The 23,257-nt window shown below is 45.3% G+C and overlaps 1 protein-coding gene across 2 annotated transcripts; it reads right to left on the bottom strand.

The window, feature by feature from the left end:
• Nucleotides 1-8,930: 8,930 nt before the first annotated feature.
• QRSL1 (glutaminyl-tRNA amidotransferase subunit QRSL1) lies at nucleotides 8,931-23,138 on the bottom strand. Of its 2 annotated transcripts, XM_001511992.5 has the most exons (11): nucleotides 23,009-23,138; nucleotides 20,397-20,556; nucleotides 19,733-19,831; nucleotides 18,645-18,741; nucleotides 16,335-16,511; nucleotides 14,331-14,506; nucleotides 14,130-14,242; nucleotides 12,363-12,555; nucleotides 12,032-12,149; nucleotides 10,311-10,516; nucleotides 8,931-9,493 (listed from the first exon to the last, which is right to left on the bottom strand). In XM_001511992.5, exons 1-11 carry the CDS (start codon nucleotides 23,030-23,032, stop codon nucleotides 9,282-9,284), a joined length of 1,575 nt encoding a protein of 524 aa, XP_001512042.2. In that variant the 5' UTR covers nucleotides 23,033-23,138; the 3' UTR covers nucleotides 8,931-9,281. The 2 variants fall into 2 exon arrangements, with proteins under 2 accessions (XP_001512042.2, XP_007667034.1); XM_007668844.2 differs by lacking the exon at nucleotides 23,009-23,138 and having other exon boundaries at nucleotides 20,408-20,496.
• Between the last annotated feature and the right edge of the window lie 119 nt (nucleotides 23,139-23,257).

Raw genomic sequence — 23,257 nt, 5'->3', positions numbered from 1 at the left:
TGAAATCCACCTGTGTAATATCATAAGTAAATACTACCCTCAGAACTGCAAAATTCAGTATTTCCTTTCAAAATTTATGGGATATAACCTCCCCCCCGCCCCCTCCCCGCCCCATGGTTTCTGTTCTCCCACAAGAACCTTGCTAATATAACCTCCCTTAGCTGAATAACCGGTATTCCCACAGACTCCATTTCCCGTCTTCTCAGAATAGTCTGTTTTATGCCAAGCTCAAAGACAGGGTCAACTCTTACTTGTCCGGTTGTCTCCAGTGCTGCCCTCCTCCATTTCCTACTAGGTGCTCTGGCCCTGCGACAGGATCATTGAGAAGTCAGACCAGGCTTTTAGAGGAAATAGTACAGCTTTTTTCACTAACCATGAGAGGCTCAGTTCATCTCCCTTGGAATTCAGAGATGTAACAGCTTTTCCTGAAAATTTGGGAAATAAAAGAATTTTTTATTTCACATGAAATTTTCAGACTATGACAATTTATCTCTTATCATTCATTTTTTCCCCTCTCAGTAGAAATCCTGAAGGCAAATGTTACTGTACTTGGAATTTCTGCCCAGAAAGTGTGCCCAATAATCTGTTCTGGGAAGAATTGTGATAAATGACTGAACCCACCTTTTAGGGAAAAGGTAGATTTTCCCTGTTCTGAGGAAATGTTGAGTACCCATCCATGCTCAAGGTCACTGTGGCTTTGAAACTCATTTCCACACTTCATTTACCTGTTTTCTCCCAGTTCTGGAAGTTAATCCCATTTTGTTTTTTACCTTATCTACTGCGATTTAAAGGTGATTTTTATTCACTGAACTCAGAAGCTTGGAGTTCTTGTCACTAAACTTGAGTCAGGCAATGTTCTGTGAAGAAAATCATTTTTTAAAGAGTGACCAATCTGAAGACAAGAGTGAGAAAAAAAATCATGGGTGTTCTGACAGGATTGTGGAGAATGAAGGAGAGGTTCTCAAAGGCTAACTCACTAAAATTTCCCTAGAGGTGGTACTGGCATATTTTTATCTGTGAGAGTCCTTTTATTTTTTTTCTTTTTGCCTAGTTGCTGTTTCTTTTTTTCCATAGACTGGCTGGAGGCCTCCTGGCTCTCTTTCTTCCCTGCTTTCCCCTACCAAATCCTCAGTGTCCATGTCTGTTTTCCTCTGGTAATCTGAGTCAATCCCATTTTGCTTTTACTTTATCTTTCACTACCCCATACAGAAAAGGATGACTTTGTAGAAAGTCACGGAAGCCTTTCCCCCTCAACACGAGTCAGGGGATAGTCTGTGAGGAAAATCTTTTGGAGGCTGATTTATCTTGACCCAAAAGAATGGACGGTGAACAAATGAGTGCTGCTCTAACTGAAATGTATGGAAAAACTAAAACATTCACCGGTCTTTTTCGACATTCTGGCCCTAAACGTGGTTTAGGGAATTTTCTGAGGAAAAAATCTTTACATCGACTCTCCTTCCATCAGGAAAATTACCGGAAAAATGACAACTCTGCTTAGCTAAAAACAAAAAGTAAAATAATTGAGCATCGTCTTTGGTTTTAGTCAAGCTACATAGTATTGCTTTTATGGATTTTTTTTTGATCACTTGCCCAGTTTTTTTCAACTACCGCTTGCAGAGACCCCCTCAGCTAGTCCGTCTCCTAAGGACCCTTTCTCCTCAGCAAATCACCTCAAGGCGTTTCTATCAGTTTTGAATTAAAACCCATTTTACTCGTTTTAAAAAAAAATCTATCGCTAAGTCCCTTAAGGGTGATTTCCGGAACTTATATATCATGAAAGTTAGGAGCCCCTGCTTCCCACTGAACCCTAGTCAGGGGATAGTCTGTGAGGAAAATCCTTTGAGATGGATTTATCTTGACCAAAAGGAATGGTAGGTGAACAAATGAGTGCCACTCTAGCCGAACTGTATGGAAAAAGTAAAACATTCACCGGTCTTTTTCGACATTCTGGCCCTAAAGGTGGTTTAGGGAATTTTCTGTGGAAAAAATCTTTACATCGACTCTCCTTCCATCATGAAAATTACAGGAAAAATGATAACCCTGCTTACCTAAACACAAAAAGTAAAATAATTGAGTATCTTCTTCCATTTTAGTCAAGCTACGTGGTATTACTTCTATGGGTTTGGGTTTTTTTTTTTTAACTTCCCTGGTTTTTTTCAACTAACGCCTCAGCTAGTCCATCTCCTAAGGAGCCTTTCTCCTCACCAAATCACCTCAAGGCGTTTCTATCGGGGTTGAATTCAAACGAATTTTCCTTTAAAAAAAATAAAAATCTATCGCCAAGTCCCTTAAGGGTGATTTCAGGACTCATATATCATGAAAGTTGGGAGTCCCCGCTTCCCACTGAACCCTAGTCAGGGGATAGTCTGTGAGGAAAATCTTTCGGAGATGGAATTATCCTGACCGAAAAGTGAGAAAGGAGCAAAACTAGCGCTGCTCTGACAAGAATCGTGTGGAAAACTTTCGCGGCCCTGTTGAAAAGAAGGAAGTCGGCCCGAAAGCCCACCTCAGGAAATTCTCCCTCGATTCCGCCTGGCTTCAGAGTCCCTGACTAGTCACTCTCGTCTTTTGAGAGTACTTTTTTTCTCTTACGGCGTTTCTGCCTCGCTGTTTTCCCTCAAACTGCTCGGAAAACCTGTGTCTCGGTTCCCGTCCAGTCCTGTCCCCAGCCTCCCGCTCGCAGCCCCGCAGGCTCCGCAGTGAATCTCCTCAGAGAGCGGAGAGGCGGGGCCTGCGGGCAGCCACGGGGGCGGAGCCTGCCCTTTCCCGCGCTTTGCTCCCCCCTCTCCTCGCTCCCTCAAGGATCCCCGACCTCCCTCCTCCCTCCCTCCCTCCCTCCCTCCCTCTCCTCCCCGCCCAGCACACACACCCCCAAGTAGTCGAAAGCTCTACACATAGTAAGCGCTCAATAAATACTATTGAATGAAAGCAGCGGGGCTGAGTGGAAGGAAAGAGCTTGGAGTCAGAGGTCGTGGGTTCGAATGCCGCCTCTGCCACTTGTCAGCTGTGTGACTGTACGCAAGTCACCTCGCTTCTCTGGGCCTCAGTTATTATCTCATCTGTAAAATGGGGATTAAGACTGTGGGCCCCACGTGACACAACCTGCTACCCTTGTATCTACCCCAGTGCTTAGAACAGTGCTCTGCACATAGTAAGCGCTTAACACATAGACACATTATTATAGGGTGATTTCAGAACTCATATCATGCAAGTTAGGAGCCCCAGCTTCCCACTGAACCCTAGTCGGGGGATAGTCTGTGAGGAAAATCTTTTGGAGACTGATTTATCTTGACCAAAAGGAATGGAAGGTGAACAAATGAGTGCTGCTCTAGCCGAATTGGATGGAAAAAGTAATACATTCACCTGTCTTTTTCGACATTCTGGCCCTAAATGTGGTTTAGGGAATTTCCTGTGGAAAAAAACCTTTACATCGACTCTCTTTCCATCATGAAAAGTACAGGAGAAATGATAACCCTGCTTGGCTAAACCCAAAAAGTAAAATAATGGAGTATCTTCTTCCATTTTAGTCAAGCTACATGGTATTACTTCTATGGGTTTGGGTTTTTTTTTAACTTCCCTGGTTTTTTTCAAGTACCGCTTGCCGACCCCCCCTCAGCTAGTCCGTCTCCTAAGGACCCTTTCTCCTCACCAAATCACCTCAGTGCGTTTCTATCTGTTCTGAATTCAAACCAATTTTATCTTTTTTTAAAAAAAATCTATCGCCAAGTCCCTTAAAGGTGATTTCGAACTCATATATCATGAAAGTTGGGAGTCCCCGCTTCCCACTGAATCCGAGTCGGGGGATAGTCTGTGAGGAAAATCTTTCGGAGATGGAATTATCCTGACCGAAAAGTGAGAAAGGAGCAAAACTAGCGCTGCTCTGACAAGAATCATGTGGAAAACTTTCGCGGCCCTGTTGAAAAGAAGGAAGTCGGCCCGAAAGCCCACCTCAGGAAATTCTCCCTCGATTCCGCCTGGCTTCAGAGTCCCTGACTAGTCACTCTCGTCTTTTGAGAGTACTTTTTTTCTCTTACGACGTTTCTGCCTCGCTGTTTTCCCTCAGACTGCTCGGAAAACCTGTGTCTCGGCTCCCGTCCAGTCCTGTCCCCAGCCTCCCGCTCGCAGCCCCGCAGGCTCCGCAGTGAATCTCCTCAGAGAGCGGAGGGGCGGGGCCTGCCCTTTCCCGCGCTTTGCTCCCCCTTCTCCTTGCCCCCTCAAGCCACCCTCTTCCTTCGCACGCTGACTAAATGAATGCAAAAAAGGGATTTGTCTTTTTTAGAAAATAAATCACTCAGTTACACTCCATGAACCCAAATCCTAGAACCTTAGATTTGGTATTGAGAAGCCTATGACCCCTCCACTAGAACCCCACAATGTAGATTTACTGAGAAATACGTTTCTCAGAAATACCCTGTCAAAGTTGATTTCTTCACTTCCCTTCATTTTTCCTCATTTATGTCTGTGTTTACACGTTGATTATTTTCATGCTTAACTTCTTTTATTTAGTTTCATTAAATCACTTGTCATTCTAAAAACTACATGAAAAATTACTTTTTTTAGGAGTGTTTCTCTTTTTCATGCAATTACCTCAAAAATTAAATATCAAAAAAGTGGTATTCGGGTTGTTTCTATAATATTTGTACGGAATCAGTTTCTTTTTTTGTTTGTTTCATTAATCCAGTGACACAAAGTGACTGAAAACCTCTCCAAAATACCAATTCTTGAAAAGGAATAATTTAAGTCCTTTCCAAGTGGTTACTTTGTCAGAACTAAATTCACAATTTACCTTGATGACATTGTTACTGCACCTTCAATTGTTGGCAATTCTTTTGAGGTGTAGTACTTTTTATAAATGGCTGTTTTTAAAGACTGAATGAATTTTAATTTTTTTTGCACTAAATATGGTTTAAGGAACTTTCTGTGAAGAAATAGTTACTCAATTTATTTGCCTTTCATATAGGATATTATTTTTTAAAAAGTCTTGTTGGCTAAAAAGGAAAAATGAAATAAAAATCTGTATCCTCTCTTTACATCCTAAGGCTTGCAGATCCTTAATTTTTGCTGAATACCTCTTTTTCCAATTCTGATTATTTTATTTTCATGTTTGCAGAAACTCTTTAGCTTATCCTTTTCCTGAGGGTCTTGCTTTCTTCTTCCTCAAACTATTTATATCTGCTTTCCTCATGTTAGCTTAGTAAGTATTAGTAGTATGGTATAGTGGATAGAGCACGGGCCTGGGAGTCAGAAGGTCATGGTTTCTAACCCCAGTTCCTCCACTTGTCCGCTGTGTGACCCTTGGGCAAGTCACTTTACTTCTCTGTGCCTCAGTTACCTCATCTGTAAAATGCGAATTGAGCCTGGGAGGCCCACATAATAATAATGATGATGATGGTATTTGTTGAGCGCTTACTATGTGCCAAGCACTGTTCTAGGCGCTGGGGTGGATACAAGATTGTCAGGTTGTTCCATGTGAGGTTTACAATCTTAATCCCCATTTCACAGATGAAGTAACTGAGGCACAGAGAAGTTAAGTGATTTGCCCAAAGTCGCACAACTGACAAGTGGAGTTAGGATTCAAACCTACAGCCTCTGACTCCCAAGCCCGTGTTCTATCCACTACACCATGCTACTACTGCTACTAATGATAATGTTAGTATTTGTTAAGTGCTTACTATGTGCAGAACACTGTTCTAAGCGCTGGGGTAGATACAGGGTCATCAGGTTGTCTCACGTGAGGCTTACAATTAATCCCCATTTTACAGATGAGGTAACTGAGGCACAGAGAAGTTAAGTGACTTGCCCACAGTCACACAGCTGACAAGTGGCAGAGGTGGGATTTGAACCCAAGACCTCTGACTCCCAAGCCCGGGCTCTTTCCACTGAGCCCCGCTGCTTCTGGGACATGGGATTGTGTCCAATCTGATTGGTTTGTATCCACCCCAGCGCTTAGAACAGTGCCTCTCATATCGTAAGTGCTTAACAAATACCATGATCATTTTCCCACAGTACTTATGCATATATTTATAATTATATTTATTTATATTGATGCCTGATTACATGTACTGATGTCTGTCTCCCCGCCTCTAGACTATGAGTCCGTTGTGGGTAGGGATTGTCTCTACTGCTCAATAGTACTTTCCAAGCGCTTAGTACAGTGCTCTGCACAAAGTAAGCGCTCAATGAATGAATGAATAAATGAATGAATGAATGAAAGCCTCCCCACTGAACCCGAGTCAAGGTTTAGTCTGAGGAAAGTCTTTGAGATTTGGATTTATCCTGACTGAAAAACGAGAAATGAACGAAATTAGTGCTGCTCTGACAGGACTGTATGGGAAATATTCGCAGGCTTGTTGAAAAGAAGGTAGACGTTTTGAAAGGCTAATTCAGGAAAATTTCTCTAGACTCCGTGGGGCTTCAAAGTTGCTCCTAGTAGTCTTTTTGAGAGGGTTTTGTTTTCTAGCGTGTCTGCGTTTGTGTTTCCCCTCAAGCTTGTCAGAAATATCCCGCTTCGTTTCCCCCCCCCCCCGACCCCGTCGTCCTCCCTCCTCCCCTCCCGCCCCTCGCTCCACAGTGAGTTTTCACACAGACGGGAGGGGCAGGGCTGCTCTCTTCGCTTCAATCAATCAGTCGTATTTATTGAGCGCTTACTGTGTGCAGGATAGTGTACTAAGCGCTTGGGAGAGTGCACTATAACAGACACGTTCCCTTCCCACAAGGAGCTTAGGGTCTAGAGGACTTTGCTTCCTTCAGAATTAGCAACTCTCCAACATCATCATTTATTAAGTATTGTTTACTATTATTAGTATTATTTATTGAACAGATATGGTAGACACGTTCTCTCTGCTCATCCCACAGTATCCCTGTATCCCACAATACAGAAAACCGCAGGGATTTTTTTTTCATTTTAGTTTTGTACTCAGTAAATACAATTCATAGATGATCTTTTAAAATGATTTTAATAATGACATCAATAATATTAATAAGCAATATAATTATTAATTACACTATATAATCACACACTATATAATCATTGATAATTATTAATAATATTAATAATGGTGGTAATTGTGGCATGTGTTAAGTGCTTACTTTGTGCCAGACACTGTACTAGGCGCTGGGGTAGATACAAGCAAATCAGGTTGGACACAGTCGCTGTCCCAAATGGGACTCTCAGTCTCAATCCCCATTTTACAGATGAGGGAACTGAAGCACAGAGAAGTGAAGTGACTTGTTCAAGGTCACACAGCAGACAAGTGGTGGAACTGGGATTAGAATGCACCACCTTCTGACTCCCAGGCCCGTGTGCTATCCACTATGCCACACTGCTTCTGCTTTGATGTTTAATGAAGATCTGTGAGATTGTGAGCTTGTCTCTAAAACTCTGAGTGCATTGTAGGCAGGGACTGTATCTATCAGTTCTGTTGTACACTCCCAATTGCTTAGTACAGGACTGCATAGAGCACTCAAAAATACCATTGATTGACTAATTAATGTAATATGGCTTCCATTAAACATGGAAAGGTATGTGGAAAAATTGGATCAAAGCAATCTTTCTTAAAAACAGCAAAAATATTCATTTGGGAAAGGTTTTCTCTGGATAAAATATTCAGGTTATTACCTCAAAGAGGTAAAATTTCTCCCAAAATATGGGTATTACTTTTATAATGCTAGAAAGGACTCAATTTGTTAGGGGAGAAAAGGATTGTTGTTGAGATGCCCTTGAATGGGAATATTTGGAGGGAAACCAGCTCTCCAAAATAGGGTTGGGATTAGATGCAAGGGGCAGCAAATAGCTGAAATAACTGGAAATTGACTAGAAGGTTGTAATTGGAGTGGAGTTTATCACCAAGTAGCTGACCACTGCCACAGCAACCAGACATTCATAGTGGCAAAGTATATTAATTTTTCCTTCAGGAGAAACTGATTTGAGTTTTAATGTTAAGTTTATGCAATATGACTGTGCAGTTGAAAGTATGGGTGGTTAACCCTTGACCCCCTGGGCAGAACTCACAGAAACCAAGGATCATAAAATGGGAGCCTGAGTGTAGGATGGGGGCTTTTGGGCCTCGGGGTCTCAGGGCCCATGTTCTTCAGGCATTTATTATCTCCTGTGTGTGTCCTTGCTCTTGTTTACTGATATCTGGGGCCAACAGACCCAAGTTTCTTGCTCTTTGGGTCATTTGGCAGAGTCTATGGGGACTAAGCAATAAATTCAGCCTTAGTTACATAAAGGGTTTCACATGCTACTTAAATCCAGTGCAACTGTCGTGTGACAGTATTTGAACCTCCCTGAAACAGATTCTCTGAAAGGAGTAACTTACAAACTTTCCATTAGTACTTCATTGGTACGGAATTAATAAGATTTTATTATATTCTCAATCAGTGTTATTTTACTGAGAGCTTACTGTACGCCAAACACTGCACTATACGCTTGGGAGAGTACAGTACAGTAGGTTAAATCCAATCCTCCCAGCCTTCCAGCTCCTTGTTCTATTTCTCCTGGGGCCACTCGCACTGGTGCTAGGAGGCTGCAGCTTCCGCACCCCTTCACATTACTAGCCTGTCCCCACTGGCCTCCTCCAAGTCCCCTACTTCGGGAAACTCTGCTCCAGGAGAGGTAGGGATGGAGAGGGCAGAAGGGAGAGAGGTGTGAGCAGCCAGAGCAGGGTGGGGCTACCCTGTTTTGAAATTGAATCCAAGACTGTCTTCACTCAACCACCTAGTCCAATAAAGTCGGCTGGATTTTTACATGTAAAATGGAAGAAGTGAGACCAGTGTTTTGGGAAAGTAATTCAATGGATTCTCCAATAACTTGGAGGTGATAGTCTTGACACCACTTCCCCACAGCACTCTGCCCCGGCACATGCTATCCGAATGTTCCCAAATTCCCTAACAGCACCCCCCATCCAAAATGCAGAGAGAAATCACAATTAAAGGAGAACTGATTTTTGTAGCATTTATTTTTCACTTTTTTACTTTCATATGATTTATCCCCTTGTGTATTTCAAGCAGAAGAAACTGAGGCCAGAGGAGTTAACTGATGTGGCCACTGGCCTCAAATCCAAGCCATCTGACTCCTAGACTTGTGCTCTTCCCACTAGATCACACTGTCTCTCCAGTCCAATCTTTCTCTTTATTGGGAGCTGAACAATCAACCTTTTAGCCACCTCAGACAAAGGATGTTTGTTTGCTTTTAGCCATCTGGGAGAGCAGTTCATCTCATATTGCTACGAAGGACTGCTTCTCTGACCGACCATGACACTTCTGTGCTTCACCTGGTTCTAGGACACAGAGACCGACTTCTCATGCCGAGCAGCCACCAGGCCTGCCTCCGTCAGATCCTCGAGGCACAGGGCAGGGAATCTGACTTCTTGTTCGAACCATTTAGCAACTGTGAGAAGCTGCTGCTCGCAGAATGCCCGGCCGATGAACTGGAGTCCGACTGGCAGCCCTCGCTTTGAGCGAGCAGCTGGGACAGTTACCGCAGGCAGACCTGAGTGGGAGACAATGGGTATTAGCAGTCCAGTAGCCCCACAGGGCCGATGGACTGTTCTTCCTCGGACCTCCCCACTGTGCTGGCACAAATTATTTAATTTCTACTTTTGGAGCTTCTTCCTCCCTCTCCAGAGCCCTTCTTGACTGTCCCCAGTTTATGAGGGAATGATAGATGGTGAGGGAGGCCACAAATGACTGGAATCTGAGTGAAGGTTGGTCAGCCTGATGTTTGGGCCCTAGGCCGGAGTGTGGTCAGTCCACCGGCAATGGGTCATCCTCTGGGGGCGCAACTAAGCTACGGTCCCATGACGTGTCCGGGACTGAGATCCTCCTATGCCAGAGCTGTGGGGTCCGCCCTGGATCCACCCACCTGTGTTGGGGGTCAGATTTGGGGCTGCACTTTGTGAGAGCTGCTAAATTACCAAGAAAATTGGCCTAATGGGCCAGGGACAGCCCTGTGGGAGCAATGTGGAGCTTGGGAGAGTTCCTTGGACACTAATGTTCCACAGCTCTTGTTCCTGGGGGGTGGTTGTTAATTTATTCTTTTTGATTTTAATGTGTTTTCATTCCTCGTGCATCTCTCAACTGTTCTTCTTTGGGAGGCTGAGCATCCCCCAAGTGTTTATAGTCTCGGAATTACGATCCTTGGGTTTTCCCCAGGGCTCAACGGCGCTCAGCACAAAGTGCTAACTAGTGCAGTGTTAAAGAATAATATGTGCTGGGGTAGAGAGAAGATCATCACATCAGACCAAATCTTCCAGTGACAAAGACACTGAAGGCTAAAGGCAGGCAGCGACCCTCCACTGCTTTCTTACCGGCCATATTCACGGCCTGGGTAAACACATCATCCTGGGCACTCCTGGTGCTGTTGTCTTCCTTGATGAACTCCAGGTAGGGAACGGCATCGCTCAGGGTCGTGGGCGTGAGCAGCACATCCACGCCAGAACTGAAGACATGGATGAAGTCGTTGGCAATGAGTCGCCTCACTTTCTGTGCTTTGATGAAGTAGTCATTGTAGTTCCTGGAAGAAAGGGGTAGTAGACAGATGTCAGCCTATATGGCTGTTGGGGGATATGCAGATTGTCCCCTGAGGCTGCACCAGCTGACCAACTCCAAGCTTTCCCCACGCATACTCAGGAATTAGCTAAGTCCTGTTCCTGGGTGGCTTGCTCCATGGAGGGAGGACTGCTGCAAAGGGGAATCCCTCTGGATGCTGGGAGAAAGAGAAAAAACCAGAGAAAAGTGTCCCACCCAGGAAGGCAGAAGGAACTTCCCAACACAAGCGGGAGGAAGCTGGGAGTGGGTGGTGCAGTGACTGCCACTCGTCATTTTGTCAAGCAAAAACAACTCTCCCCCTAAGCATGCCACTCATGACTTGAGGAATAAGGAGCCATCTCAATCAATCAATGGTGTTGATTGAATATCTAATAATCAATCTACCAGTGGTATTTATTGAGTTCTTACTGTGTGCAGAGCACTGTACTAAGTACTTGGGAGAGGACAATACAATAGATTTGGTAGACAAAATTCCTGCCCCTTAGTGGTAGAGACAGACATTAAAATAAATTACTGATAGGGGGAAGGGCAGTGTATAAGGATATGTACACAAGTGCTGTGGAGTTGGGGGGGGAGAGAATCAAAGTGCTTAAGGGTGATGTGGGACTGGAGTGGGGAAGGTTGGGTGGAGAAGATGAGGAGTTCTGTACTGTTTGGGACATATTTAAGTTTGAGGGGCTGGTGGGACATCCAAGAAGTGATATTCTGAAGGCTGGAGGAAATGTGGGACTGCAGAGAGGTCAGGGCTGGAGAAGCAGATATGAGAATCATCTGTTTAGAGATGGCAGTTGAGGCTGTGGGAACGAATGAGTTCTCCAAGGGAATGGGTGTAGATAGAGAATAGACTGTACTGTACTAAGACAATTGACAAGTTAAAGGAGCAGGAGGATGTGACCAAGTACAAACATGTCAGGATGAAATGGCTGAATAAATTATTCAATATATACATTAATACACATACGCAAAAGTGTTGAGGAGAGGAATTAAAGATATAAAGGTTCCTATTCCATTGAACTGGTTAGGGTGTGGGGAATTACTTGGGGAAGTGTTTCTGGAGGTGGTAGATTTTAGAAGGGTTCAGAAGGTGGAGAGGGATGTGGCTTGTTGAATTTGAGGGAAGTTTTGTGTCAGGGGAAAGATGAGAGCAGAGGGTTGGAGACTTGAGGTCACGCGTGCAATACAGCTAGAAGGTTGATTTAGAAACAGCAAAGAGTGCCAGGTGGGGTGAAGTGGGATAAGAGAATGATTAGATCAGGAGATGACAGCTGGTCAACAGCCATAAAACCAATGGTTAGGAATGTTTGATTAATATGGACAGAACTGGGTAGCACTGGAGATTTGGGAGCAAGGGCCTGGCACACCCTGACTGGTGCTTTAAGAAGCTGGATGGAGAGAGATTGAAGAGGGGAAGAGGCTTGAAGGAGTCATAGGCTTGGAAGTCAGTGGGGTCTATGGATATTTCCCAAATTTGCCACCTTACTCTTTTAGAAGGAAAAAGTTTCCTGAGAGAATTCTTCCTCTTACGACATCATTGAACCCTTCTCGTCTGGTTGCAGCATACATGGCCTCTGTGGACACGTCTCTGTTACACCGGTGACCTGCAGGGCCAACATGGAAAACCCATGAGCTTGGACATTGAGGATCAATCTATAAACAATCTGGGTTGCTGACATGACACTGAGGCTTGGGGGATATTTTATCTTTCAGGAATCCAGAGTCCCCCTTTCCGTGGAGATCCGGGAATTCCAAACAGGGGAATGTTGTTTTGGAATCTGGAGCAGCAGGCAAAAATGTAAGAAGGAAGGCTTTACCATATTCCAGCCCATCAAATCTCGCCATGTTTGATGCCACTTCTGCTGTGCACAGCACATGATAGCAGTCTATTGAGTAACTGGTGTGGGGCAGTGACACTTCAATCACTCTGGCCCCAGCACTTTGGAAGAGGTCAGCAGCTCTGGTCCAAAAGGCTTGAGTTTCACAGGACAGCCCTTCAGCTCGGTATTCCTAATAGGAAATCAAGTCAGTGAGAGACTACTTTAGACTGGAACGTCTGACCCAATTTGCTGATTTTCTGTGACATCGGCTCAAGCTAAAGAAGGCACAAGGTATCTAGCTACAGAGTGGGACAAAAACATTAGTTGAGTACTACCCTCAGATACAACATTCCTGTATTCTGAAACCTAAATTTTTTGGGAAAGGGGAAACAAGATGGCTCCAGGGTGATAAGACAGGAGTAGAAGAGTGGGAGGTGGGCCGGTGCCTTGGAGAAAGAGGGGATTAAGACTGTGAGCCCCATGTGGGACAGGGACTGTGTCCAATTTGATTAGTTTTTATCTACCTCAGCACTTACAAAATTGCTTGACACATAGTAAGTGCTTAATGAATACAATTATTACTATTATTATTAATAAAGAGATCTGAGAGAGATAGGCACAGTAGAACAGAGAGCAAGGAACTAAGAGAGGATCCTACACTGCAGGTAAAAGATCCCTTAGGGAGGTTAGCAGGAATTTTTTTGTCCTTGCCTTTTACTGTTTTTTAAAATGGTATTTGTTTAGTGCTTACGATGTATCAAGCATTGTTCTAAGCGCTGGGGTAGATACAAGTTTATCAGGACAGAAAGAGTCCCTGTCCAATACAGGACTCACGGTCCAAGTAGGAAGGAAAACAGGAATTCAACCCCCATTTTTCAGTTGAGGAAATTGAGGCACAGAGAAGTTAACTGACTTGTCAAGATCACACAGCAGGTGACTGGCAGAGACAGGATTAGAACCCATGTTCTGACTTCCAGGCCTGTGCTTTTTCCACTAGCCCACACAACTTCCCTGTTGATTCCTATGCTTCTGGGTTTGTACAGTGATGGAGTGGGTTGCCAGTAATCACTCTTCCTATCTTAACCTTTCACAGAGGACTCTGCCCAATCCAACCCTACTACTTCAGAGGACATGTATCCTGTTGTTCCTGGATGCACAGTTGGTAATGTCTCCCAACAGCCTGGGGCGATTTATTGGTGTGGGCAAGATCTTCGCTGTGCAGGTAAGGCCTGGGGATGGCTACTGGAACTGAGGGTAGCAGGGTAGCTTCTGTGTTTTTAACATTCAAGATGCCAAAATTTTGCAGGTGTCTTTCACTTAAACTACTTTTGATCTAATTCCCTAAATGCTATCAGAGGGCTCTCGGGGTAGAGGTGCTAACCCAGATCTCCTGGGTGCTAGGCAGTGCTGATTCAGATTTCAGAAAAGCCTCAGCTCCCGCTTCACGAGAGGCCTCATAGAGAAGAATTACACTTGTGGGCTCACTGTTGCCACTCTGTTTTCCTTGACAAGAACTTCAAAACTGAACCCATTCACTTCTCTAAGAAGGATGGAAATGTCTTCAGTCAGGGACCCCTGTGTCCACCCACCTACCCTTTCTCCCTCTCACTGCTCATTACAGAGCCCTCCTGGCCATGACTTTGGAAAGCTGTATATACAACATGTCCCTTTAAAATGACTTCCAGCTGGATTCTGCCCCATGTGCCTGGAGTGAACCTAGGAGGCCCAGCTCGGCATTTCATGGTAAGAAATTAGCAAAGGTACCTTTGGTATCCCTATGCACAACTTGCTGATGTCCACTGAACTGGGGAGGGCAAGTGGACTGACAAGGTCTTGCACCGTGGTAGAATCTTTGGGGTCGTGCCCAGCCAGGACCTCTGAAAGGAGAAATGATTCCAATGAGTAACGCATGGTGGATTTCTACTGTTAGGAAACTATACAAGAAGCCAGTAAGGCACAAAGTACCCAAGATGATGGCTGCATCCTCCACACATCTGGTCAAGATGCCTGGCACGTCCATTGAATTCACCAGTGGGATTAGGCCGTGACGGGAAACCAGCCCATATGTGGGCTTTAACCCAACAACGCCGCAGTGGGCGGCTGGGTTTCTGGTCGACCCGCCCGTATCAGATCCCAAAGCCCTGGAATTTAAACAGGATTTTCATTAGTACAATGCAGCACATCCAGTTGTATTCAGGTTCTGCACAGTAAATTATTCAAAGAGGCTCTAAAAATGCATCATGAAGGAACAGAGCTCCCCAGGAAAGCTTCACTGAGGATGGTGGTCGCAAGCCACAGCTACTCCCAGTCTCTCTTGTATTGATCGGCTCAAAGCAGACAGCTTGGGACGCACAAGTTGACCTGTCCATGGATGCCAGAAAGGACACGGCCTGGTACACCGCAGACAATGCAAGGGGCTATTTTCCACGTTAAGCAAGCCAGTGTGAGATATGGGGGCAGAACCCTCCGCCCATACCATTGAGACCAAGATCCTGACATATTTATTTTTCGTGTCTCCTAACTGTGATATTTGCTAAGCACATACTTTGTGCTAGGCACTGTACTAAGCACTGGGGTAGATACAGGCAAATCAGGTTGGACACAATCCCTGTATGGAACTCATAGCCTTAATTCCCATTTTACAAATGAGGTAACTGAGGCTCAGAGAAGTGAAATGACTTGTCCAAGGTCACTCAGCAGAGAAGTGGTGGAGCTGAGATTAGGACCCAGGTTCTTCTGGTTCCCAAACCTGTGCTCTATCCACTAAGCCACATTGCTTCTCACTTCTCCCAGGAATTACATGTCTGGGTGCCAGTGCTGTTCCAGGCTACCCGGCAAAAGGTACAATGTAGAGGGCAGAATTCATTCATTCATTCAATCATATTTATTGAGTGCTTACTATGTGCAGAGCACTGTACTAAACGCTTGGAAAGTATAATTCGTCAACAAATAGACAATCCCTACCCAACAATGAGCTCACAGTCTAGAAGGGGTAAGACAGACAACAAAACAAAACAAGTAGACAGGCATGTAGCAGCAAGATGGTAGCTTCCGCTGTGGCCCTTGGTTGGCTCAACCCTCATTATTAAAATGGAAGAAAATCCCCACAGATGCCAGCACAGGCCCTGAACTCTGATAGCGTTTCAGAGAAATGAATGAAACAGGTCGGAGCCCATAGGGACTTCTACCTTTCTTGGCCGAAAGAAGAGTAGGGTCCAAGGAAACTCTGGACCAGTCAGTCTCTGACACCGGTGGGCCTTGAAGGGAGCCAGCACGGATGCTACCTCAGTGAAGAAACACTTTGAATTCAACAAATACAGGGTATGAGCCAGAAAGGGATAATAACTTTTAAATAGCTAAAGTCATTTTTGAATCTTGTGGATGTGCTGGGAGAGAGGAAGAGGACAGGAGTACTTTGTAACTCAAACCTGAAAACCTAAAATGGAAACAGGACTGAAACAAAAAAGATGAAAATAGTGTGGGGGAGAAGAGAATCTGTAGTACCGAAAGCACCTAGTTGTTGGGGTTTTTTTCTAAAATGCTCAGAATCACTTCTTAATGAGTTTGAAAAACTACTAAAATTTGAGATTACTGTCAATATTTTCTGACAGATAATTTCAGAATTATCTAATGTTAAACTTTAGATACTAGTCTAAAGGTTGCAATCTTTGACTTTAATGAATGTTATTTAGAGGTCATTTTAAAAAAACACTCTGTACATTTTTTATAAGGATTTAATGAGAAACCATCAGGCTCAAGATGGCTGGGAGCCCTCAAACTTTGGAGTCAGGCCATGCTAATTGCCACACTGCCACTTAACATAAGGAATATCCAACTGTTCCTGGAGAAGACTGAAAAGAAGGAGAGTGAAATAGTAGATGGGGCAGGTGGCCCCTGAAGACATTTCTTAGGGGAAGCTGTGGCAGGGCCAGTCTGTGGGGATCCAGTGCAGTTGGAAAAGGCTCTTACACGAAACAAGTGAAGGCAGCCACTGCAGCAGCGCTTCCCCCGGAGCTCCCTCCAGCCACCAGCCACTGTGGCTCCTGGTCCTCTTGGCTGGAATCCGGGCTACCCTTCCCCCGGTACTGCTTGGAGTAGCTCCAGGGGTTTCTGACTGGGCCGAAGACCCCATCCGTGCTTCCAGATCTGAGGAGAGAACATGGAGAATATCTGAATGCAGACTTTTTTCCTTAATGATACTTGTTAAGTGCTTACTTTGTGCCAGCCACTGTACTAAGCACTGGGGTACAATACAAGCTAATCAGGTTGGACATAGTCCATGTCCCATGTAAGGCTCACAGTCTTAATCTCCATTTTACAGATGAGATAACTGAGGCCCAGAGAAGTTAAGTGGCTTGCCCCAGGTCACACAGCAGACTTGTGGCAGAGTCAGAATTAGAACACAAGTCCTCTGACTCACAGGCCCATACTCTATCCACCAAACCATGCTGCTTCTCAATCACTCTAGCCTACTACCTACTCCAGCCTGGTTCTAGCTACTGATGATTCACCAAAGCATAAACTGGGGCAGGGTAGGGGGAACACGATGCTTTTCTTCTTCCTCCTGTCTGAAATTCATTTTGGTTTCTATTTCCCCTATCAGACTGTAAGTGCCTTGAGAGCAGAGATCATATCTACTGTTCTGTTGGACCATCCTAAGCACCCAGTACAGTGCTCTGCATGCAGTCGGTGCTCAATGAGTACTACTAACTGATTGAATCTGCAGGTCATCCTTGGAACAAGTGGAACATTTGATGGAGTCTCTTGCCAAAAATGAGGCAGACCTCGAGCCAGTCATTTGTGAGCCTTCACCCTGCCAGTCTTCCAGGGGTCTCCTCCAAGCTAAAAGATTCATTCTAAAGGTATGTGAACTGATTCCCCCAAACAAGATGTCGGCATCAGGGATCTGAAAGTCCAGTCTTAAGAAAACCAAATAATTTTTGAGTCAATGCTTTCCTGGGAAAGGATGGAGCTTCATCAGTGGGAGTGCGGCAGACAGGGATGATGGGGAAAAGGAGCGTTTTCCTAAGACTTTTATCATTCTCAAGTCACTGAAGTACAACCTAGGCACTAAATCTATGCAACAGGGTATTGGGTGTTGTAGGGCATGCCTAATACAGGTGTCTGGAAAAGAAATATTTCCTCTTAGACTCCCAGAGTAATTTGCAGAGTCTCTATTACATGAGCAATAGGGGAAATGAAATATGCCATTTCATAGAGGCCTGGTCCCAACAAAAGGAGGTTAAAAATATGTCCCATTGATGGAACACAGACTTATAAATTAGATTTAAGGGTTCTTGGGACTGGAGAGAACCTTGCAACCACGTAGCCCAGTTCCCTGTCTTCAAGCAGAATAGTACTAAATACCAATAGGGAAGTTTTTCCAGGCATGCACATTTGGGTGAAGGCAGAGGCATGACCGAAAGATCTTTCCCCACCTAGCATGCATTAAGATTTCAAATTTTCCCCACATATCCCCAAGGGTCTAGACTAGCAGTCTGACCAACACAGGCAATCAATTGGTCATTTTGATGGTTATTATTATTACTAAGGTATTTGTTAAGTGCTTACTATGAGACACAGAGTGGCTTAGTGGATAGAGCATGGGCCTGGGACTCAGAAGGACACAGGATCTAATTCAGACTCTGCCACATGTCTGTTGTATGACCTTGGGCAGGTCACTTAAGCTTCCCTGTACTTCAGTTACCCCATTTGTAAAATGGGAATAAGAGTGTGAACCCCATGTGGGACAGGGACTCTGTCCAACCTGATTAACTTGTATCTGCTCTAGTGCTTAGAACAGTGCTTGGCTCATAGTAAGCACTTAACAAGTACCATAATTATTATTATTATTACTATGTGTCAAGCACTGTTCTAAGTGCTGGAGTAGATACAAGCTAATCAGGTTGGACACAGTCCCTGTCCCACATGGAGGGCTCAAAGTCTAAGGAGAAGGAGGAACAGAGTATTGAATCACCATTTTACAGATGAGGAAACTGAGACCCAAAGAACTGAAGTGGATTGCCCAAGGTCACATTGTATGCAAATGTTAGAACCAGTATTAAAACCCAGATCCGTGCTCCTTCCTCCAGGCCATGCTGCTCCTCTGTCCTGTCAGTTTCCCAAAGAACATGCTTGGATCCCTTTTTTTACATGTTTCAATAGTATGTTGTTGGGCGATGTATAACCAGGAAGCAAAATCCATGGCAGCACTCAGCCAACTAAATGAATTAAAGATTCAGAAGAAAGACGCCTCAGGAGAAAGTGATTGCAACTCACCCCATAGCAAACTCATCTAGGTTTGTTTTTCCCATAAGCACAGCCCCCTGATCCAACAACTTCTGAACAACCGTAGCATTATAAGGGGGTACATAACCTGAAAAAACAACAGAGTTTAGTTAAAAATTATTTCTGCCCTTCAATAGGGAGACTTAGGAATGAGGTCAGTGTGGCTTACCACAAGCTGTAACCCTACTGTGGGTCCCAGGGAAAGAGAACTGCTCTGGGACATCAGGAGATAATAATAATAATAATAATAATAATGTTGGTATTTGTTAAGCGCTTACTATGTGCCGAGCACTGTTCTAAGCGCTGGGGTAGACACACAGGGGAATCAGGATGTCCCACGTGAGGCTCACAGTCTTAATCCCCATTTTACAGATGAGGTAACTGAGGCACAGAGAAGTTAAGTGACTTGCCCACAGTCACACAGCTGACAAGTGGCAGAGCTGGGATTCGAACTCATGACCTCTGACTCCAAAGCCCGTGCTCTTTCCACTGAGCCACACTGCTTCTCTGGGTGCTAGTGCTGGTTCTAGCTGTAGCTTACTGATGTGGCCAAGACCACACATGCAACTTGCTACATGCTGCAGCCTTTTGCAAGTAATGCATCTGTGGAAATTTTTCGCACTTGGGCTACTTTTTCCATCACCTTTCTAGCTCTTTCGACTTACAAGATGTGAATAAGTTACTGCACAAACAGGCAACCTACCTTTAAAGCGCCAAAGGACAAACATTTCTTTCCTCTCTTGATAGATGAAGTATAGACTGATTGACTCCCTGCCTAGAATTACGAGAGGAAACCCACCCTCAAATTCCTTATTCAGTGCTCTGTCCTTACAATATCCTCAGGATGGCAAGAAGCCAATGCGTAAAATGGAAGTGGGCTGGATTCTAAAGGGAAGCAGCTGGAGTCCCTGGTACAGGTCACTGCTCCTGGGGCATTTACTGTTCTGGCGCTTCACTTCCCTGGCAATTGAGACTAATAAAGTCTCAAATGACTAGCTTTCTCCTAGCTTCTGAACTCCCAGCAGCATGGGACCCAGCACTATTCTTAAAGCCAGTCAGGCCTCCAAGGCTCACTGTACCTTTCAGCATATTTGATGCACATGTTGTCTCAATACCCGCGGTGCTGAAGTTGTCTTTTACTGAAAAGGGAATTCCATCTAAAACTCCCAGTTCCTGCCCTGCAAGAGAAACCAATCAATCCATCAGTTGTGTTTACTGATCACCGACTTTATGCCGAGCATTGTCCTCAGTGCTTGGGAGACACAATACAATTAGCAGATATGATCCCCACCTACAAAGAGTTACCACTGGGTCAGGGAGAGAGTCATAGAATAATATACAAATAGGAGAAGGAAGAAGTGGTCAAATAGTGGAGTGTGTTATTCCATATGTACAGAATTAAGGGAACAGTGGGAGTTTGTGAGAGCAGAAGTGCTGAAAAGATATTAGGGAGGATGTGTCCCTTTCAAGGACAAGGGGGAGGAAGACACTGCTCTAAATGAACAGCCCCATAACACATGTTACAAGCTTATCACCGACTTGAGACACAAAAAGAATCAACAAAGCTCAAAATTTTCCTTCCCAAAGAGAATCACCCTTCTAAGTAATTGCCTGAGAAGGAAATTTTAGCATTTGGATGGTTGGTTGAAAGATGGTTTACTACCTCTGTTCACTAAAAATGTTACACCCAGTTTGCCAAAGACTTGCCTAGAGGAAAAAAATAATATAATTGAAGACATTTACCTTTTTCATACCTTTTCTCAGATTCCGCAGCTTGTTTTAAAGCCCTTTCTTCTGTCACAGTAATATAAGCATTAAGAAACTTGGTTTCTTTGATGCGGGAGAGACATCTTTGACACAGCTCTATTGGGCTTACTTGGCCTTGTTTCAGAGCAGCAGAAATCTACAATTAAATTTAATTCTATTAATAATATTTGGTAGTCCAAAGGGATCCCCAGTTTGGGGCAGAGAACAGGCAAGGTTCTTGACTCCTAGCAATTTTGGATCCAGCCTGCAAAAGGCAGGCTAATAGAGGCAACTCAGTGGGTTCTTTATAAAGCTGCTCCCATCACTGCTGAAGGTGGTCAGTGACTTTTGGGACTGCAGTGACTGCTAAGCAGTTTGCATGGAACAAAGTCTGGAGGGGCTCTCCCTGGGAGCCAGTGAAAGATTGTGTGCTCCAGAAATTTGGAAGTCTGAGACACGGTGGGTAAGACAACAGGGCCCTTCAAAGGCTTCTGACAGGTGGAGGCAACTTGGGCACCAATATACATAAAGAGGGTGGGGAGAGAAGCAAAGCAATAAAGTAAGTGAAAGAGGGGGCGAAGCATCAGGAGGAGTATCCACCAAATGACTTCAACTTTCTCACTGGAGGAAGGATGCAGAGGATGGACACCCAGCCTAAAGAGTTGCCTAGAGGGGGAGAATAGAGCTACTCTTTGTGATCCAAGATGAGCTCCTGACTGATGAAGGGATTCCAATTTGTGAGCAGGGTGAACGTGTTTGCCCCTTTCAGGGTCTGTCGTGGTTTTCAAATAGCCTCTCAGTTTCCTGATTCTTCTCCAAGCCACCACTCCAGGAGAGCAACCCCTGTCCTGCTAGCTGCCAGCCAGGCTTGTTGGCCTGCTACTGGAAATATGCACTGCTAGAGCACATTGCTTAGGACTGGGCTTCACTGTGTCTTTAAAGTTTTTTTACTTGGTTTTAGCTTTTGCAAGCAATGGAAAAGACTCTCCTGGCTCTTGTTGAGTATTGCTCCTTCAGTAGAAGAAGAGGTGTTCTTCTGTTAGAAGATGCCACCGCCAAAGATGAGACTGTGTCCATGAGGGTGAGTGTCTATCACACGATGACATGCCAAAGGGTGAGGTGTCGGAATTTTTCTGTTCAGTGACCACAAGCTATATCCATTCTCTCGGCTGGTCGTTTCACAGTGTCTGCAACTGGGCACAGGGGACCAGAAGAGAGAGTGTGGATGGCTCAGTGTAAGCCATCACCACTACAGCAAGCACAACTCCTGCAGGCAGTTGGGCATACCTTTCCCCTCTTAACCACCAGTGGTGAACAGTGGCTGGGGGCCAGATGAAGTGCACAACTGTATCTTTACGAACACCGGTGCAAGAGTCCCAGTGTGGCACTAAACGACGGGCATAATCTCCTGTCAGCAGCATTTCTAACTGAAGAACCATCTCTGTTGTACCTTCCCAACTGTTTAACACAGTGCTCTGCACACAGTAATGGATCAATAAATACGACTGATCGATTAACTGACTTATTGCAGGAGAACATTATTTGTTCAGCCCTTCTTTGAGGAGTTGTGCTGCCTTTTGTGAAAGTTAGGACTCATTTAACCTGTTGTATGGGGTAGTTTACAAGGTCTGACCACACCTTCCTCCAGGGGTCAGCGGTCATTCATTCATTCAATAGTATTTATTTAGCGCTTACTATGTGCAGAGCACTGTACTAAGCGCGTGGCATGTACGATTCGGCAACAGACAGAGACAGTCCCTGCCCAATGACGGGCTGACAGTCAGGGAAGCAGCGTGGCTCAGTGGAAAGAGCCTGGGCTTCGGAGTCTGAGGTCATGAGTTCGATTCCCAGCTCTGTCACTTGTCAGCTATGTGACTGTGGGCAAGTCACTTAACTTCTCTGTGCCTCAGTTACCTCATCAGGAGAAGCAGCGTGGCTCAGTGGAAAGAGCATGGGCTTTGGAGTCAGGGCTCATGAGTTCGAATCCCAGCTCTGCCACTTGTCGGCTGTGTGACTGTGGGCAAGTCACTTAACTTCTCTGTGCCTCAGTTCCCTCATCTGTAAAATGGGGATTAAGACTGTGAGCCCCACGTGGGACAACCTGATTCCCCTATGTCTACCCCAGCGCTTAGAACAGTGCTCGGCACATAGTAAGCGCTTAACAAATACCAACATTATTATTATTAAAATGGGGATTGACTGTGAGCCTCTCGTGGGACGACCTGATGACCCTGTATCTCCCCCAGCGCTTAGAACAGTGCTCTGCACATAGTAAGCGCTTAACAAATACCAACATTATTATTATTAAATGGGGGGAGACAACCGTGGGTTCTATTGCCACGATATATTACCCCACGATATATTACCACGATCAATCGGGGGTTAGGTTGTGGGTTCTAATCCCGGATCGGCTACATGTCTGCTGTGTGACAGTGTCGGCGGCGAGGAAGGGGAGATCGAGGCCCCGTGGCCGGGCGGCGGGGGTCGTCTAGGGTCAGGGGGGGTCTGCGGGGCAAGGGTTGGCCGTCCACCTGCCCATAGGGGCCGAGGCCATTGGGATCTGAGCTCCCCCTTCCTCCGCAGGGATCCCTCCCCCCGCCGCCACTCACTTCTCGGAGGGTCAGGCCCAGCATGGTGCTCCGTGACCACCCGGCCGGCGAGCAGAAGAAGCTTCAGGAGGAGGGAAAAGGTCAATGGCCGCCGCCAGCGGGGGTTACACGGGAGCCGCCATCTTGGGGCGCTCTGCGGCACCTCTCTATGCCGGACGCTTCGATTGGCTGGGGCTCCCCGGGGAGGGAATCATCCTCGCTCTCCATTGGCTGCTTCGAGGAAGGGACTCCCAGAGAGGCGTCGGGAGC

The sequence above is a fragment of the Ornithorhynchus anatinus genome, chromosome 19, assembly GCF_004115215.2.
Source record: "Ornithorhynchus anatinus isolate Pmale09 chromosome 19, mOrnAna1.pri.v4, whole genome shotgun sequence".
Lineage (NCBI taxonomy): Eukaryota > Metazoa > Chordata > Mammalia > Monotremata > Ornithorhynchidae > Ornithorhynchus > Ornithorhynchus anatinus.
The sequence above is the reverse complement of the archived record's forward strand: the minus strand, read 5'-3'. Positions and strand labels throughout refer to the sequence as shown.

What these genes read in the sequence shown, in the direction of transcription:
- QRSL1 (XM_001511992.5), bottom strand. Translation starts at nt 23,032, where the DNA reads ATGCTGGGCCTGACCCTCCGAGAA. An exon ending in TGCATCAAATATGCTGAAAG is followed by an intron (nt 18,742 to 19,732) that starts GTACAGTGAGCC and finishes TTGTTTTTTCAG; the next exon opens with GTTATGTACCCCCTTATAAT. An exon ending in GGATGCAGCCATCATCTTGG is followed by an intron (nt 14,243 to 14,330) that starts GTACTTTGTGCC and finishes TTCTCCTTTCAG; the next exon opens with AGGTCCTGGCTGGGCACGAC.